General features: G+C 30.5%; 1 protein-coding gene and 1 long non-coding RNA gene across 2 annotated transcripts in view; both read left to right on the plus strand.

Moving 5' to 3' along the window:
- The first annotated feature begins 5,423 nt into the window (after positions 1–5,423).
- On the plus strand, positions 5,424–9,064 carry LOC135222296 (uncharacterized). The gene is made up of 2 exons (XM_064260394.1): positions 5,424–5,740; positions 7,362–9,064. Exons 1-2 carry the CDS (start codon positions 5,439–5,441, stop codon positions 7,471–7,473), a joined length of 414 nt encoding a protein of 137 aa, XP_064116464.1. The 5' UTR covers positions 5,424–5,438; the 3' UTR covers positions 7,474–9,064.
- Positions 9,065–10,000: 936 nt separating this feature from the next.
- The window catches only part of LOC135222297 (uncharacterized), a 483,656-nt gene continuing 471,300 nt past the window's right edge, over positions 10,001–22,356 (plus strand). Inside the window, exon 1 of the long non-coding RNA XR_010316271.1 lies at positions 10,001–11,021. This is a non-coding gene — a long non-coding RNA (uncharacterized LOC135222297). The remainder of the gene's footprint in view (positions 11,022–22,356) is intronic.

Raw genomic sequence — 22,356 nt, forward strand, 5'->3', positions numbered from 1 at the left:
GAAAACTAACGAAAGCACACAAGACGTTAATCCACTACTCACCAGCATCGATAATGCAGCGTCTATTCAATGCGCTGCCAGCTCATCTGAGGAACTTATCAGGAGTGAGCGTAGATGTGTTTAAGAGTAATTTCGACAAATATCTAAGCTGCATCCCATGCCATCCAAGATTGGAAGATGCAAAATATACCGGAAGATGCATCAGGAATTCTCTGGTAGACATAAGAGGTGCCTCACACTGAGGGACCTGGGGCAACCCGAACGAGCTGTATAGTCTGTAAGGTAAGGTAAGGTCTGTACCTTCTCTCACTTCTTCCTAATGTGCACCTTAATATTCTTTGGAAGCCTGATCTTCAAGGCATTGGCCCCTATGATGGCCTATAGTTGGCTTATTCCATATGAATAGGGTTGATCTTCTGAATAATAATAATAATAATAATAATAATAATAATAATAATAATAATAATAATAATAAATAATAATAATAATAATAATAATAAGAGTTGTTTTATTACGGAGAATTTTTTATTACTGAAACATACATAAACTTATTCTGTCCGTTAAAAGGTACTTTCTTCTCAAATACGAATTGTGACTATTGCACTTGGTGCATATTACACAACCCTTTTAGATCTGTACATTCAAATTAATTAAACTGTGTGAGAGGTATTTTTTTCCCTTCGTCTCAGTATATTGTATTTGGAAGCCGCTGACAGTTTTGATGAACAGCCAGAAATACCCTAAGATTGCCATCTATGAGGATGGATGTAGAAACGACAAATTTATTTTGTTTTTTTAAATATCCGATTCGGTTTTCATTCGTACTTCATAGCATCTTTGATTAAATACCTAGAGGTATGGTTTTATATATATATATATATATATATATATATATATATATATATATATTTAAATATATATATACAACATGAAGCCAGGATTCAATTTGGTGCTCATTTTGAATGAAAAGGTATGTGATTTTTGTAAAATTAGCATATCTTAGTTTCACCAGACCACTGAGCTGATTAACAGCTCTCCTAGGGGTGGCCCGAAAGATTAGATAGTTTTACGTGGCTAGGACCAATTGGTCACCTAGCAACGGGATCTACAGCTTATTGTGGGATCCGAACCACATTAAACCGGGAAATGAATTTCTATCACCAGAAATAAATTCCTCCGATTCCGCGTTAGCCGAGTCGAGAATCGAACTTCGGACCACAGGATTGGTAGCCGAGTGCGAAAACCACTCGTCTAACGAGGAACAAATCTGATTTTTGTATCATTATCGATTTGAGACAGATAATATTAAAACATTTTACATAATTGTGTTAATTATGCTTTTAAATCAAAATGCGTTTTGAGTTCACAACCGCCTAATTTAGCTCGTTTCTCGAAAGTGAAGCCTTTTCAAGTTCTGAAAATATTTCTCAGTCATTTATCACGAAAAGGTTATATTGACCAACTCTCGCAAAGCATCATTTCGTAATGCACCACTCCGAAGAAACGATGACAAGGCATATCGCAACGCGCATTGCATGCAAGGATAACTTAATACGAGAGTCAACGAAGATTTAGAAATACTTTGACTCGCAAAATGTGTTCATGACAGGTAGCTTTGCCTCGTGATATTAAATATTCTCCCCACCACAGCAAGTTAGGACTTTGGGGTCTCTGGCAAACTACATCCTCACAGACTGAAATTCTGGCAGAGCTGTAATGTTATTGACTTACGTGACAGACAGAAAAACGGGACAGGGGGAGAGAGGGAAGTCTTTCTGACACTAATATAAAACTGCTTCTATCAATCACAACGAACAAAATTAAGATGAAACATCAGTGATTTTATCAGGATGTATTCTTTATATAATAGTATGCATATATAAATATAGGTATTTTTTTATTTTTTTTTATTTTATATATATATATATATATATATACATATGTATAAAACAACAAACAAGCGCGCGCGTGCACACACACACACACACACACACACACACACACATATATATATATATATATATATGTGTGTGTGTGTGTGTGTGTGTGTGTATGTATTTATGTATGTATGTCTGTAGTATGTATATAATAGCGTTATATTTATGTAGGCTTAGAACACACAGATTCCTTTCCTGATCATCCTTTGCTTAATAATGTTCAAACAATCCACGACTCCTTGAGGCAGTTCCCTTGATAGTTTCTCAGTATCTAAGAGATCCCAAATAATGTATCCTAGTTTTCTCTTTGCATTTGACAGCAAATCTTGACTGCCGATAAATCATTTCCAACATCCATTCGAATGCTTCAAAGATTTTGGAGATGACGTCTGTCAAAGATTCCATTCACTAACTTTAAAAACATTCCTCCCGTCGAAGTCTCGAGGGTTTCGGATGTCAGTTGAGAACGGAACGAACAACGTGTATAATTCTGATACTGCAAATGACACCGCAGAACTCCAACAGAGAAGTTTTCCCTAATAACACTTCGTTTGGATTCGAGAACTTAGTCTAAAAACCTTTTTTAGATGGAGATATACTCGCAGTATTTGTCTGGATACGATTTGATAATAGGTTCGTACTTGCAGAATTCAAAGAGTAAATTATGAGTAAAGACCCGTAATTGGTGGCTACTATAATGAATCGAGTGATGTCAGTTAGAGCATTGTTACACAAGTGTGTGGGCGGTAGCCCATGTGTTTGCCAACAATTATTAAAGCATTTTCATGATTCTTGCCGAAGAACGTTGTAAATAGAACATGCAAATCTAATCTATTTGAAGAATCTTAATAATTCAGCAAGCACGGGTTCTTGCCGAAGAGTCCGCTGTTAATTAATAAATAGGAAATAAAAACACGCATCTGGCACCTGTTGCTCGGTACTGTGTTCTCTAAAGCTCGGCTGAACTCGACCTAAAGGCTAAACTAAAGCAACAATTTAGTCGGAAACTTACCTTTGTCGTGTTCGGCCGCGCTGCTGTCGCGCCAGGAGAGATTTCCATGTGCGACCTGTATCTCGCCCCTCGGGAGTCGACGGATGTGGGTAGATCTGCAGTGAAAGTGAAGTTCTATCGACGTTATAGTACTTTCTGGGAGGAGAACTTACTACGAGAACTGCAACATTGATAATACCCAGGAACGCTTTCTTCGTTCTTATGACCGGGAGAGACTTGGAACAGGCAAGGTATAATAAGACTGTTGTTTAGCGTTATTTTAAGATTTGATCTGCTTTTTTTACGTGAAAAAAGAATATTATATAGTTTAGTCATATATCAAATATTTCTTTTTATTGTTCATTCAAATTATGCATTGAACATCTGAAGCACTAGCAGAGAGAGAGAGAGAGAGAGAGAGAGAGAGAGAGAGAGAGAGAGAGAGAGAGGTTCCGTATTCATAAAAAGAAGAAAATGAATTAACCTTAAATCAACTGGTGTGTTGAATCATAAAGCGACAATTCAAGATGCCTGTCTGTCCTTAAGTGTTTCATAAGTTACTTATATTCATTGAGTTATAAAAGAACGGATTAACACTGCACTTCTCTCTCTCTCTCTCTCTCTCTTCATTTCAGTTGATTAAACTAAAAACTACAATGGCATTAGAAAAATACATACCTTAAAATTCTTACTTGAACGAGAAGTTTTTAAATACAGAAAGTTCATAAATTTCAACTCGGAGACAGCCCTGAATAACACAAAGGCACCAGGAAGCAACCGACATCACCGCTGTTTTCCTGACTTTAATGTCCTATTAAATAATCCAAGAGGATATTTTGCCCGTCAAGTTACTAATGTGAAAAATAAGAAATTCGAGTTAACTCGTCGCAGGCATCAAGTGAATAGAGGGTTTCGTTGCGCGGTCAAATCAGTTATCAAAAGTTAATATCAACGTTAGTTGTCTGTGGGTAGTGCCGCCAGTGCACCTCACTAGGTGCACTGTAGGCAGCGTCCCTTCCACCCGTAGCTGCAACCCCTTCCATTCCTTTTACTGCGCCCCGTCAGATTCTCTTCCCTAACAATTGTTTCGTAGAGGACCTGCGACGTTGTCCTCCTGTTACACTTTTCAAACCTTTCTATTCTTAGTTTCCCTGTCAGCGCTGAATGGCCTTTGGCCAAACTCCATTCCATTCCATATAGCTAAAGTTTTATCATTTACTATGATTAATGATAACTGCAATTACAATATGCAAGTCATTAATAATAAATTGCACGTCATTTAGTTCTTCAAGAAAAATCCATTCCCAATGGAATGGCCTCTCGCTGAAACACTTGAAGAAGCCAGAGAAAGTCTTCCCTCCTTCGCTTTCTCCCTGTTTTCATTAAAAGGCCGACTCTCTTGGGTGAATTGGGCTATGGAAAGCCTCGGCTTAACCAGGACGTCGTGATGGCTGCTCATTTCGTCATAGGCCTAGCTTTAGGCCTAGATGAGTGAATGGAAATTCTAGGGCAGTTGATGGGAGGTACACGTTTTTTATTTATTTTTTTGGATAGCTATTTGCTTGTCCGTCCGTCCTCAGATCTTGAAAATGACTGACGTTAGAGGCTGCAAATTGCTATGTTGATCATCCACCCTACAGCCATCAAACATACCGAATTACAGCGCTCAATTCTCAGGAGGTTTTTTCTCATTTAAGGTTAAGTTTAGCCCTGTTCGTGTGTCTGTATACAGGCCATCACCTGTCCTGGCGGAAACTTTCATAGGACGCGGCTGAGAGTTTCATGGAGCGTGGCTGAATATTTCATGCAGCATTGTAAGCTGTACAGAAAACTCTATTCCTTCGGTGCGATTTTAAGTGGTCAAGTTCTTGGTTTTGTGGAAGGTCGAAAAAGTGCATGTTAGCATTTATTCTTCAACGTCTCTTACTTTTATTCCTCAGAGACAGATAGTTTTGGTCATTACCGTAAAAAGGAATAGCATCTGTACAACATTTGGAAATACCTCGCCTTGACTGAAATGTTTACATGTACTGAGAAATATCCTTGTAAGCGAGGACGGAAATACTTTCCAAGGATGATACGTAACCCTCTCTTGCCTTCTAATGAAAAATGAGCCTATAGCATGGAAAATACACGTGACAGTTGGTAGGGGAAACAATTAAATAGCCCGTTTAGAAAAGAAACACAATTTTCTCACGAAGAAAATAATACAAAGTTCGATTGAAAATATATTTTTTCGGACACACACACACACACACACACACACACACACACACAGAGAGAGAGAGAGAGAGGCTATTCTTCCGTAGCTTTTCGATTTATTCGTTCCATAATTCTAATACACCTAGGATTATTATTCTTGAAGAGAGAGAGAGAGAGAGAGAGAGAGAGAGAGAGAGAGAGAGAGAGAGAGAGAGAGAGAGAGAACAGAGCTATTCTTCCATAACCTTTGGACTGATTCGTTCCATAATTCCAATGCACCAACAGAAGTGGACACTCCAGCCTCAGAAATGTCCTCACGGAGCCCCCAGCCCTCTCCCAAAGTATCGAGCAAGGACGCGTGCCAAACCTCGACAAAATACAAAGGTCTCTTCAGCTCCCAGAACGCCCCGACCTCCAGAGCCTACTGCGTCCTGTTCAGCTTCTTCGTGGGCGTTCTCTTGGTCACCATGGGCTCCGTGTTCTACCACGTCATCCTCAACCGGCCCATGAGTGGCATGCGTCCCATTCATACCCCGCCGATGCCACTGGCGTGCATCTTGGTAGCTACGGGGATTTTTATGGTCCTCTTGAGCATCGGCATTGTTTGGAGGTAAGTTTCTTCACGTCCACTACAGTTATATTATCTTATCCATTTCCATTTGACTGAGCCTTGCTGTAGTAACATTTTGTACGTAGAACCCTTGGGTTTTGAGGTTTGCTATAATACAAAAATTAATAAATAGACTCTTCCAGTTTTTGGTTTGAAGAAGTATTCAAAATCAGCGTTTGGACAATTCTTCTGTGCTTCAAAATGCAAAATTTTCATTCGTCGTCGCTAAAAAAGCAATTAACTAGTAACCTCATGGTTACTCTCTTCTTTCGTTTGATGATCTTCACTTGCATCGAAAGTCTTGAAAGGTCCTTAACCCACAGACTCTTGGGAAAGGTTATGTTCTTCCCAAAATGGGAACGTGAATCAATTGCTATGGTGTCAATAATCGTGAGGAATCAAATATTACATCATGAATATAACTTTAAACAGAATATGATTATTAGCCCACTGTTGTATGTTTTTCTTCGTTAAAAAATATGAATGATCGTTCCAGAGTTTTACCAGAATGACATTTGAGTAAACACTGTGTTAGATAGATTGACAGTTTTTTATGTCATGTATTTTCCAAATCAGTATGCTCACAAATCCATACAAAGACATCTGTGTGTCCATGGACCGAAATGTGACTGCAAACTGAGAAAGAAACGACAAGGATATATTATTGTTTTTTCATATGCTTACTCGCGCTGCTCTCATGATTTTCAGAAATGGAATTTCACAGAAAGAACAGAGTTCCTCTTTTTGTGGAGTTGAATATGTTGTAATATATGTTTAGTTCGTGGACGACAAAAGGAAAAAATGAACTATCCTCATATCAAAATAAAGACATAAAAAAGGAAAAACATCTGAACCGAAAAAATTGGACGTAAAAAATGAAAAAAAAAAAAAAAATTGGATTTGACTTCGAAACTTTTCACCCGTTTCACCCTCATTTCATCCAGAACAACATGAGGAAGCGTTGCATGCTGAATCTGCAAAAAGGAATATGCCTCTGAAACAGCTCTTGGATGTCAGAGGCCAACCATTCCACGAACGTAATGTGCAATAAGCGCAAGGTCTAAAATTATGACGTCATCAATTAGAAAAGCCGTTGTAAGGGCATAAACATACTTTGGTTCGCTGAAACATTGGACATTCGAAGAATCGGTTGACGCTGTTTTCTTTATTGTATGCTTACGGGGATTAACGTTAATTCCTTTAAAAGGAGAGAGAGAGAGAGAAAGAGAGAGAGGAGAGAGAGAGAGAGAGAGAGAGAGAGAAAGAGAGAGAGAGAGAGAGAGAGTGAGAGAGAGAGAGAGAGAGATGGGTATCTAAAAACGAATGCCTAGGTTGGAGTGGGATAATGCAATCCAAAACCATGATTTATATACGTTGTATTAGATATTTACGTATTGCAACATGATACAGTTAGAACCTCACTACTCACTTTCCTTACCACCCCTAACCCTCCAAACCAACTACCAACCAACCCCCCCGACACCCCACTCCCACAAAAAAAAAAGAAAAAAAAAGAGGCTAAGACTGAAACGACGACATAAAGAATTGCCCTTCTTTTTACAGCTCCATAATACAACGGATTTTCATTACTGAAATCTTTTTTTTTCTTTTTTTTTTGCAGATATGGTTTGGACGATGGGGACGACTCACTGGAGGACGACATGTATATCATCGCCAAGGACGACGTCCTGGAGGATCAGCATCACTTCAGCCAAAAGATACCGCCCGTCTGAATAGGAATCTTAGAGTCAGGCGTAGAAACACTGATGCTTCGTAAGGCACATGAATTCTATGAAGAGGTTTTGCTGAAAAAGAAGAATTGGAGTTTGATCTTGTTACTATTATCATTATCATTCAGAAAATGAACCCTATTCATGTGGAACAAGCCTACAAGGGCCACTGGCTCGAAATTCAACTATCCAAAGAATACGGTCTTCATTAGAAGGCCGTGACAGGAGTCAGAGGGAAATGCAGAAAGACGCTCTTGATTCATACTGGATAAGACTCTATCAAAAGGAGAGGTGGAAAACGTAGCTTTGAGCTTTACTAATATTTACTTACGGTCAGTCTCACGGTTTAGAAAAAAATAAAATAAAATCGCTATCAATTGTCCGTCCTGGACAAGTTTCGAATGAAAACAAATAGCCACGTTATACAACGGGAGAAGCAAAAACAAGTCTGTGATACGACGTTTCGTATAAGGGTGTTATAAGGGTGACTCAACATAAACAATCAAAAGGTTTAGCTGATGTCGTTCACTGCCAGTACATTTTTCAGTACATTTTTCGTCAAAGTAATAACTCATGATGGAAACATCACTCCTCGGGTCTTTGAAATATTAACCAGATGAATCATACTTATATTCACTGACAAATCAGCTGTATAATTCCAAATGAAAATGCAGTATCATGGTATTAAGTATTTTAAGGTATTCCCTCCCCGGAGGCACCCCGGAAAGCGGAAATGTTTTTTATGTCACTGATTCGCCAGACTGTATTTGAACAATTTTAGCCAAAACTAATGACCTAATATTCAGTTCATCTCAAACTCCCTAGACTAGATCTCATTAAGTATGATAATGCTAATGATATGTATCTAAAATTCAATTATGTTCATGGCGACTATTTTCGATATGACGCGTGAGAGTTTACAAAGCGGTTAATACATTTATCATTAAACTGGGATGGCATTAAATCTTCTCTATGATTGAGTTAACTGATATTGATATTCACGCTTCGCGTTTCGCTTTCAGGTGTCATTTATTGTGTATGCTTCATTCCAGTGACAACTCCCTTAACGGGGTACGGTATTCCTACAGGGTATTACCTCCAGTGCAACTGAAGGTTCTTCGCAGCATTCCTTCGACCCCTAACTGCAACCCCTTTCATTCATTTTACTGTACCTCCATTCATATTCTCTTTCTTCTATCTCATGTTCCACCGTCTCCTGACAATTGCTTCATGGTGCAACCGCGTACTCTAAAATTCCGTTTCAGCGCTAAATTCCCTCTAAGGTCGCAGCACTTGGTCTAAATTTCATATTCCATTCCATCTCATTTCAGTGTTAACCATGAATAACCATAATGTAAAAATAATAGAATATTGACTTAAATTAGCCATTGAAATGAAGCTATCTTTTTGTGTTGCAAATACTGATAACAATCTCCATTACTGATAAAACATTATATTTTCACTGTCGTAAAAACTAGCACGCGATTGTATAAAGGACTTTCGATATTTTTCCACTAAATGCAGATCTCATGAGATACTGATAAAGATTTTCAAATCAAAATGGGTCTCGGAGTAATGGCATAGTGACAGTGATCTTGCCTTCTGTGAAGTCATATTTCTCATTTTTGTGAGAAACGTGAAAGGTTTCATTTAGAGTTGTATTTTTATATGGAAATAAAAGCTTATCAATTTCAGATTTGTTTTACTTTCCTTCGATTGTAGAGGAACCACTTTATGACTCAACTCCAGCGTGAAAAAAGTTTTAGTTCCGTTCAGTGAGTCAAATTTGAACATCGAACGGAGATAGTATATTATTAGTTAATTAAGTAAATGGGTTATTGGAAACTATTGCCTGAAGGCTAACACAACAGATGCAATAATAATGAAAAATAAAAGGCAATGAAATTTCCCGTTATATGTAAATGAATTAATAATTTTCAAGGCTACAAGAGCCAAACCCAGATTTGTTTCTTTAACGGATGCACGGATAACGAGTAGACTTACTCAACTCAGCCATCAAAAGGGATTTGGGCGGATTGCCTGTCCAGCATCAATGGCTCAGAGGAACATAATATGCCTACAAAAATGTACAACGAGAAAACGCTTCCCACATATTCTTCGCATCTCGAAAGGGCGAGATTTAGGCCTAGCGTCGGATCTTTTTGAATTATTCAAACCCCGTCGCCTAGTCTTAGTCATAGGCTTATTGGAAGAATATTTTTGGCTATTCCCGTGCTTTGCGAGTTTTCTAATACCTGTTGTCTCTCAAAGCATTTAGGTCATTTGAAACATTCTGTCACCAATAATTTTCTCGGGATTTCTTTGAAGTTTGTAGAGCGATTAAACAGCTTTATGCTGACGACAATAATCGAACATTTAAATAAGGTCCCGAATCATACTTGATTATCTGACACACGCATACAAACATGCATATATATTATGTATGTATGTGTGTATTTATTTAAGCGCCTTTAAAGTGTCTTGCAAGTGTGGTAATTACCGTTATGGAGGTATCTAGTAACTTTTCCGAAGTAATATACTGACGATTCTCGGTCGTCTCGGTTCTCCCGTCAGACAGTCAGTTTACTTCACACTTTGTGACGGTTTAGTCTGGTACCGAAGGTGATCCTCTGCATATACCTACCATAGTCTCGTGTAGGTGTCAGAAAGTGGATCTTGTGAAATGAACCAATGTATTTTATAATTGATTAGTGCGAGTGGAGAAACAATCATAATAGTTACTGCAATAACAAATAGCTATCACTGCAAGAATCTGTGTGGGCCTAAGTATCCTAACAAATTGTATGTGGATCTGCTGCTGCTGCTGCATACAGTATAAAGAAGAGCAGGCGTTATAGTGACGCATGCGGTTGTAATGAAATTACAGCAACAATAGGAAATCAAAAGTTGAACTGCCACAAATGTCCAAGAATTTGAAACAAGCGTAAATCTTAAAAGAGTGTAGATACTTTATTTAGCCTTCCCAACTTGGATCAAACACAAGCGAAACTTATCAATCTTCCTTCATCTCATACGAATCTTATCGATTTTTCTACAAATGTGTGCAAAATGATCCAAGCTTCTGTTTTAATTTTGTTGTAGATCCCTAGAATTAAATGCTCACGCGAAAAGAGACAAGGACAGACGTATATGGAATATGGTGGCCAGCGTAAACGGAGTGGGGGAACAGACCTTGTTCTAATTGGTTGAGCTTTCTATGTGTCTGGGTTGTGGACTGCCACAGATACCTTGGTTTTGAGTACTACCCATAACAAGCTCCTAAGGATTACTAGTATTTCTTGTTTCTTCCTCATTTTAAGTACCTACATTTGTGATGTTACAAGGATTGACTAGGGAAAGAAGAAATGCAAGCAGTGTCTATTCACGGCGCCTAGTCTGTGGCCACATAGCTAATCCCAGTACCATGTTGGCGTGCATGAAGAGGCAGGTGGTAGTGATGATGAAATTGACCTCATGCTATGGCCACGGGTGATAGTAATAACCACAGCGTGATGACCGAAGCATTTATGATGGTGATGATGCATATGTTGGTAAGTGTGATGATCATTTTGTTTCCTCATTGGGCCTAGCCTACTTGCTTTCGGTTTTCTGCCTACATAGGCCTACCATCACAAAATAGACAGCTACCATTCCTGATATCGCCGAAGGGAATATTTACGACTTTTTGTGTGTTTTGTTTGTGTTTATATCTTGCTTATGTTTATATTTTCCGTATTTTTGTTTGTTTGTGTACTTTGTGATATTTGCCGTCCTTTGTGTGTTTTTTTATGCATTTTGTTTGTTTATGAATTTTCTTAATTTTGTTTATGCATTTTATGTTCGTCCTCACGGAACTGGTACTAAAACGTGAAGGCTAATTTGTATGTAAATTGGTAGTTACCGATTCAGATGGGGGTAGTATAGCCTTTCGGTTCACGCATGCGGTGAAATCAACACAGACACCTATTAAGAAAGCGAAAACATCGAGAAACCTGAACGGTGGGTCGTGTAACTGGTGTTAATAGGGGAGCAGGCAGGGTCGATGTGTTCATAGGGCTGTCACATTGTGTGAAGGGAAGACTGAGGGTTAGAGTACGGTTACTTAGTTAACATACACGGATAGCCTCTGTATGAGTAAAACTGAAAACTGCTACCGCGGCTTGGTTCCTCCAGTCGACGACCGTAATACTTACACCCTTTTACTTGTGTTTTTAATATTTATGTATTGTGTTTGTGTTCATATGATATTTAGATAACTTTTTCAAATTTCAGTGAATTATTGAAAGGTACTCGATAATTAGTTTATGCGCAGAACACGATTAGGCTAATACGAAGATCATTCCAAATGTTACCATAAATTTTGTGTTACCGAGATATTGACCGTCTTTTGTTCATGTTTCAGCGTTCATCCCATGGTGACTAGTATAGACTAAACACGGCGTCCATTCGATTCCATTCGGCGTCCATTAAAGTAGAATTTACCAAATATTTTATAATAATAATAAAAAAGATATATTTTACAAAAGTGAAATCAGTTCACAAGAACAACATTCTACGAGCAGAAACCCTTAAGTAATAAGGAAAGGAATAATAAAGATGAGGTCATTATTGGACTTTTCAATTGGCACAAAGACGCTTTAGGATGCGCGTACCCTCATTAAATGGTTCTTGGCATCTGGAAGAATTCCCCCTTCCTACTCTGCCCCTCCCCCGCACTCCGGTAACATGAAGAGGGCGTATGCCTTAATTTATATATGTATAGAGTGTGTCTGTAATTTTATGAATGTATGTAATTATACACATGTATACATGTACGTGTATATATGCACATATGAGATAAAAACTGGTGTGACAACAGATAAGTAGATATATGTATATTTACATATGTATATCTACATATGTATTCATGCATATATACATGCACAAAATAGCGTTGATTTTTCAGAAGTGCAATTTTGATGAGGTCCTTTCATCAGGTTTATTAGTTTATCATATGCACATACTGAAACGATCAGAGACTTGTCATGGAAATCGAATGTTTTTTTTTTCATCGAACTAATCATAGAAATGAGGCCTACCTTAGCGAAACTAATCACATGTGTATATTTGTTTATTTACCTGTTATATGTGATTTTTTAACGAATAAGATTCAGTTTTCGCAAGGCGAAGAAATAAATTATCGTTGATAAATGTTTATAATAATAATAAAAAAAACTATTTGTAGTTAGTAAGAGAAAACCCAACTAATAACTCCCCTCCTTCTTGGAGCTAGGCACTATTTTCTTACTATAAATTCCATTCCCAGGCACTAGGCTATTCGAAGTGCGGATTAATTAATGTTTCTTTAAGGTATTAGTTTTTGGACGGGAGAGCTTATTTTTTTAATATCATAGACAACTAAGTACATTTTTATCAGGAATGCTCTCTCTCTCTCTCTCTCTCTCTCTCTCTCTCTCTCTCTCTCTCTCTCTCTCTCTCTCTTCTGTTCATTTTTTACAGAACGTAGGGTTCATTCCGAATATATTAACGGCCATAACTGGAAGACAAAACAAGTTTCCCACCATCATTGTTAAAAACTATTTGTTTATTTTTTTAAATACGTTGTGGGATGGGTAAGCATTCCATAAAAAATAAATAAAAATAGATAATAAACAGAAAAACTGACTCCATTAAGTCGTCAAAACTTCGGTGAAAGTTGCCTATATATTGTCATGTGATTATCTGCACTGTCCCCACCAACCTATCGAAAATAAATGAAATGACATGAAGATCGGCGAGATTCTGAAAGACAGTCGACGGAAAAACATAATGATATATCATTCTGAGTAACTGCAAATTGAACAATGCTCTTGAGAGAACGAGGGTGTTAGAGAGCATTAGCATTTATCAGGAGGTCTTCTCTTGTTGAGTCATCTTTCAAAATGGACGTGAAGTGTCCTCATCTTTCGCTTTACGTGCGAATTTTACGTTAGTTTTCTAATAAAAGAAGAAAACTGTGTCGAAGTACAGATATCACGGAAAGAATTGTTGCCTTTCCAGCCAAGGTTTCAGTGCTCCTGAATTATGTGAGAAGAGCATTATCTCGTTCGAATACACTTCACTTTCACGATCGCTCGGTGCAATTTTGATGAAGAAGATAGGCCAACTCAACAATAGCAAAACCATGGTCCCAGGTTTGCCTGTCTGATACGTGCAGTTTGTAGACTGTTGTTTCATACACCCACTAACACGCATGCATATATATATATTATATATATATATATATATATATTATATATATATATATATATATAATATATATATATATATATATATATATATATATATATAAAATCTGTTTGAATCCTGCCGGGGACGAAGCGCTTACCAGTTATAATTCCCCACGGATGTAAGTTGTGGTGAAATGGATATTGACGACATTTGTAGCTTAATATTTGTGAAAAGAAAGCCACGCATGTGTAAGTGACAAAAATTCAAAAACATATCAGTGTATACTATAGTGGTCAGGTCGATAGCATGATATTGTTCTATTGCTCCAGATGCTGGTTCGAATCCTGCTACTAACGTCAGAATATCTTCATATTCTTGTCACTGGATCTCGGTCTTTGTCGTAGGAAGTGATGCAAAAAATTGAGAATTCAAAAAGTTAAGAGATCATTGTGGTTATTACAATTACATAGTTACATGAGATATCGGATATATGCTCAAGGTTATACAAATATTATTATATTTAATACATAAATATTTGAATAAAAACGTACGCAGTTGCTGTAAGAGTTCAAAGAGGAAAACAGATATTTTCTATCAGAGGGTAGCATTAACATCAAAGGGTAACATCAACATTAAACTAGTTAATATATTTCCATAATATCCGACTCACAAACCTAGATAAGCCATTTCAAATTCCTCTTAGAATTAATTAACCTCGGTAATGAAATTAATAGGTTATCTCGGCCAAGGAGCGTAAAGTTACTCTCGTAGGGGTTGGAACTCCATCTCCTTTAAAGCCTTCTCTCTCTCTCAGTACTCCTGAAATGACGTCATTGTGAAGCCATGATAAGCTGGGATATTGATGAGTGACGTCATTAATCTACAAAGGGTATGACGTCATGGATACAGTAATCGGTCGTGGGTGAAGTTCGTATCTTTCTGCTAGGTAGGTGAGAGAGAGAGACAGAGACAGAGAGAGAGAGAGTTTTGTGTTTCTGAATGAAAGTACATTCCTCATACATTTATTTTTAGTGTAAAATACAATTTGCAAATGTTTACACCATAAAAAAACTGAATATATATTTTTCCTCAAGCAGTAACTCATTCACATTCTCATCTCATTCAGGTATTCTTGATACATTTCTGTCGATACTTATACAGTTACTTAAATCTCCATGATAATTATTCAATTCTCTCTGTAAAGGCAATTATTGAGTAACATAACTAAGCAACTGTCATGCAAAACATGAAAACAAGAATTGCCTATTTATAGTATTTGACACCGCCTATTGATAGTTCGTGTCGCTTTTATAGCTGCTCTATATTGAGCTCACTCATTGAAAGATGATGTTTATTTGGTGTCTTTTGTTTCCTGGTTTGCATTTATAGCGACATGGCAGGTGTTTTAAAGGCACGCTTTATCCTAATAATGATGGCGGAATACTAAGATTAGTTTACACGAAAATATACATACATACATACATACATACACAAACAAATATCAAGCCGCAAATTACAGTTAGTAATGAATTCATTATTACTTGAGAACTTAGGAGTAACTTCCTTTCAAGTATAATTATAATTGGTAAGTGCATATGCCCCAGCCAACATTCTGACGATGGCTTAGGTTTACATACTGCGATAGGCAGTCGGCTTGACCGAGCCCTGACATATTGCTTGACGTAGAAAGTATCACGTGGTTTTAGTGATAGGACTATATTTCTATACACATGCACATACTATATTTTACACACATTATATACCTATATATATATGTATATATAATATATAATATATATATATATATATATTATATATATATATATATATATATAATATATATATAATATATATACACACACATACATATATATGGACAGCTAATCAGTCGATATATGATGAGAGGGCAGTGGAAACTGGCTAGTACATAAAAACATCTTTATTAGTGCCGACGTTTCAAGACACAAGTCTCATTTTCAAGGCTGTAAATAAAAGAATAAATCTTGTTAATTACAAAAACAAACATACAAAAATCTCTTTAAAACCAAATTTACATCAAGATAGATTCATTATTGCAGAAGGTACCAACCTATATAGAAAGGAGAAGAAGGGCGAATGGAATAAGGGCAGGTGAAAAGCAAAGAAGACGGCTACGAAAGGTAGAGAGGGGTGGGGGAGTTTTGGGCATTCAACAATGGTACTGTCTGTTTGATAATTAGCGATTCCAGAATAGATAGTGCTAGCTCGGAAGAGGCCCTTGTTATGATTTAAATTGATTGTATTCAATGTCACTACCATATTTTTGGCATGCTCTCTTATAATCGAAAATTCGGGATTATTCAATTTATTGCCCGTTCGATAGCTAACTCCTCTGTTGAGAGTAGGCCCATACCTGGAGAAGTCTTTGGGTGTAGCCCACGTAAGTTCCTCGAGGACAATCGTATTTATATATCACCCCAGACGTCATAAGGTCGCCTAAACGGTATTTAGTATTGAATAAAGATCCAGTCTTCAGAGGATTCTTTGGAATCGGATTAATTTTAACTGCTCCGTAATATCTTGAAATAATCTGCGAAAGCATTTAGTTAAAACTTTTATCATGCAGAAATGGAACACTGGCATAGATTTGAAGTTTCAAACGTCGGCACTAATAAAGATGCTTTTATGTACCAGCCTGTTTCCACTGCCACTCTGATCTTCTTTATATATGATATATATATATAGATATATATATATATATATATATAAATATAGAAAGATATATATATATATATATATAATATATAGATATAATATATATGCGATAAACTATAGTATATAATATAATATAATATACTAAAGATATATAGAAGCTAAAGATAGATATATATATAATATATAATATATAGAGATAGAGTATACAAGATATAATATTATATGATATATCGATATATACATATATATACTATGATAGATAATATATCTCTATATATAGATATATACGAGAGAATATATATTCTAATCTATATATATATTATATATATTTATATATCTATATATATATATATATAGATATTTATACCTAAGATCTATATATAGATATATAGATATTTATATAGAGATACATTATATAGCATATAATAGATATCGAGATAGAAGAGAAGATAATATATTAGATAGCGATGAGATATATCTATATATAGACTGACTATATAAGAAGATATGATATATATAGAGAGACTATATATAGAATAGATATCTACTAGATATAAGATAGATAGATATAGATGGAGAGATCATAGATATATATAAAGACTATATAGATATAGGGGATTTATATGCTATATATATATATAGCATATATATATATCTATATACATATATATATATAGATACATAATATATATTCTAGATATATAATATATATAAGATATATATATATATATCTATAATAGATATATATATATAGAATAGAATATATAGATATATATAGATATTATTTATTTTAGATATCTTTATATCTATATAGATATATATATATATATATATATTCTATATATATATATTTATATAATATATGATATATATTTATATATCTATACTATATATATATATATATATTTTTTTTTTTTTTTTTTTTTATATTTATATATATATATATATATATATATATATATATTTATATCTATATATATATATATATATATATATAATATATTATATAGATATATATAGATATAGATATATAAATATAATTATATATATTTATAATATAATCTATATATATAGATAGCTATATATATCTATATATATATATAATATATATAAATATATATATATATATATATATATATAATAATATTAGATATATATCTATATATATATATATAAGATCTATATATATATATATATATCTATATATATAGAAAATAACATCCTAACATTATATATATAGATATAATATATAGATATATAGCTATATATATCAATATATATATAGATATATATATATATAGATCTAAGATATTATATTATATTATATATCTTATATATATATAGAGATCGATATATATATATATATATAGAGATTATATATATATTATATACTATTTATAAATAGATCAATTATAAGAGATATATATATAGATAGATCATATAATAGCTATATATATATAATATATCTATATATAGATATATAATATCCTAGATATATATATATATATAATATATATATCTATATATATATAGCTATATCTATAGATATATATATAATATCTAGATATATATATTCTATATTGATAGATATATATAATCTATATTCTATATATAGATATAATATATATATCTATATATATATATTTTATATATCATATATATATATTCTATATATATATATTATATTCTATATATAATATATATCTATATATATCCTATACTATCATATATTATATATATATATCTATATATCTTATATATATATATATATATAATCTATAGATATATATATTTTTATATATATATAGCTATCTATTATATATATAAGATCTATATATATATATATATAGATATCCTATATATATATATAGTATATCTATATAGAGCTATATATATAGACTATATATATATATATATATAAGAATATAACGATTTATAATATCTAGATATGATATATATATAAGAAAGGAGATTATATATATAAGAAATAATATATATATATAAGATCCTATATATATATATATAATATATATATATATATATATAAGATATATATATATATCCGATATAATATATAGATCTTTATATATATATATATATATATATATATATATAGATATTTATATATCTATATATATATATATATCTATAATATATCTCACGATATATATATATATATATATATCTATATATATATCTATATATTTGTATATAGATATATAGATATAGATATATATTAGATATCTATAGATATATATGAATATATATATCTATATATATTTATAATAGATATGATATTTATATATCTATATAATATACTATATATATATATGATTTATATATATATATATTCTATATATGAGATATATAGATATATATATATATCTATATATATATAAGATATATATATATATATAAGAGCATATATATCTACTATATATATATAAGATATAGGATATATATATATCTATATATATCGATATATATAGTATATAATAGAATATATATATACATATATATATATCTAAATATATATATATAATATATCTAGATATATATATATAGATTTGATATAGATATCTAGAGATAGATATATATATTATATATATAATATATATATATATATATATATATATATCTATATATATTATATATAATCATATATATATATATATATATAATATATATATAGTATATATATCTATATATATATATATAATATAAGATCTATATCTATATATATATTTATGATCTATATAAGCTATATATATATATATATTATATAAATATATATCTATATATAGATATATATATATATATATACTATATATTAGATATATATAATATATCTAATATAGAGGATATATATATATAATATATCTATATATATATTTATATATCTATATAAGATATATATCTATATAGATAGTCTATATATATAGAGAAATAGCGAGATATATTTGAATATATATCATATAATAACCTAGTATATATATATATATAGATATATATATATATATTAAATATATATACATATCTTATATATATATCTACTAATAGAGATATCCTAATATTATATATATATTTATATATATCCTATATACTATTATATATATAATCTAATATAGATTATCTATATATATCTCTAGATATCTACTAGTATATATCTATAAATCTAATATATATATCTATATAGAGTATTATATATTATAAATCTAGAATATTTTTAAACATTCTATATATAGAGTTGCTATATTTTGTATACTATATATTCTATTATTATAATAATATATAAATCTAATACTTACGATATCCTAGTATATATAATCTAAGACTATATTATATCGATATCATCTATAACTATATAGTATATTATAATCTATTACGATATAGATAATCTATCTATACTACATGATATGTATATATATCATATAAATTTAAATAGAAAATTATAATATAAGATTATAGATATATATATATATATATTCTGATATTATATAGATAGAATCTATATAATATATATATATCTATATATTATATTATATATATATCTATATATAGAGATATATATCTATATATATATTATAATCTTAATATATATATAATATATCTAATTATATATATATATCCTATAAATAATAGAATATCTATAAATTCTATTATAATCTTTATATATATATATCTAGATAATAGATATTATCTATAATGATATATATATTATATATATCTATATCTATATAATAGATAGACTAAGATATATACATCTATATAGATCTTATATATATAGATCTTATATTATAATCTATATATATATATATCTATTATATATAGATTAGATTATCTAGATCTTATTAGAGATCATATTCTATAGATATATATATATATAATCTATTAGATAATCTAATAATAGTAACTTATATCTAATATATATATATATATACATATGATATATATAGATATCTAATATATATATATTACTATAAGATATCTTATACTATCTATATATATCTATAATAATATCTATATATAATATATCTTAATATACTATCGTATATCATATATATTCTAGATATATCGATATAGATATATCTATAAGATATCTATCTATAGATCTTATATATCTATATATATTAGAGAATATAAGAATCTATATATCATATATCGATATATATATTAATATCTATATATCTATATCTAGATATCTATATCTATATATCATAGATATATTATAATAATCGTATACTATAAATATCGAGAGATTATATCTCTTAGAGAGATCTATATATATAGATCTATAGAGAGTATATATAGCTATATTATTATATTATATATGATCCTTATATTATAATAATATCTATAGTTATAATATAGAATATATTAATATCATATATATATAATATATAGACCATATATAGATACTATATAATCTTTTAGATATATTATATATATCTTAGGAATATTATTCTATATATAGAATATATCTTATAGAGAGCTATTATATATAGATCTCTTAGATATAGAAATAATAATATAGCTATATATATAATTATATAGATATAAGCTAAGAAGATCCTAGAGAGATTATCTATTAGATCTAGATATTAGTCTTATTAAGATAGATACCTATATATTCTAGATATTAGATACAATTCCGAATAATCTATTATATATATATCAAGATATCGAGATCTATAGATAGATTAAATATATAAGATAATAATTATAAGATGCTTATAGATATATCTATATATACATATTAGATATATCGATAGATTATCTATAGATATTATATTAGAATACTATCTTTATACGAGATATCTATATCTATAGGTATCGATATCTATATATATATATTTAATTCTATTATAGATATATATAATCTATTTATATATATATATATCTAATATTATATAAGATTAGATATATATATTATTTGAATATTATCCTTATATTAACTATTATAATATCGATATAGATATATATATATATGATATACATATATATAATCTTATATTATATATCAATATATATTATATATCTATATATATTATATATATAGCATATATATATATATTATAATCTCTATATATATATATTATCTATATAGATATCTGTATATAATCCATTAATATATTATATCTATAGATATATTATATCTTTATATTATATTAGTATCAGCGATATATATATAAGTATTATGAATATATAGATAGATTTAGAGAGATCATAAATAGATCGATATATATATATATATATTATCATCTATATATATTATATAATATATATTATCGATATCTTAATACTATATCTATAATAATAATATATATATATATACTTTATATATCTATATTAATTATAATATATATATATTTATTTATATTATCTAATATTATTATTGATTTATATATACTATATATATACATTTATAGATCTATATATATTATATAATATTATATCTAATCTATATATATATATATATCTATCTATATATATAGATATTTATATATATATATATAGATATATATCATATATATATATATACGTATAGTGTATATCGATATATATATATATATATATCTATATATATAGTATATAGCTAGATATATATAATATATATATCTATATATATATATATATATATATATATATATCTATATATTATATATATATATATATATAATCTATATATATATAAGATATATATCTATATATATATATATATATATATCTATATATATATATAAATTATATATATATCTATTAAATATATATATATATATATATAGATATCTACTATATATATATATATATATATTAGTAGATATACTATATATATTATCTATATATATATATATATATATATCTATATATATTATATAGTTATATATCATATAATATATCTATATATATATATATATCTATATATATATATATATATATATATAGCTAATATATATATATATACTATACTAATCTATATGC

This window comes from Macrobrachium nipponense, chromosome 3 (assembly GCF_015104395.2).
Source record: "Macrobrachium nipponense isolate FS-2020 chromosome 3, ASM1510439v2, whole genome shotgun sequence".
NCBI classification, from domain to species: domain Eukaryota; kingdom Metazoa; phylum Arthropoda; class Malacostraca; order Decapoda; family Palaemonidae; genus Macrobrachium; species Macrobrachium nipponense.

Coding starts and splice junctions, on each gene's coding strand:
- LOC135222296 (XM_064260394.1), top strand. CDS start 5,439: ATGTCCTCACGGAGCCCCCAGCCCTCTCCCAAAGTATCGAGCAAGGAC. Junction 5,741..7,361: donor AGCATCGGCATTGTTTGGAG/GTAAGTTTCTTC, acceptor TTTTTTTTGCAG/ATATGGTTTGGACGATGGGG.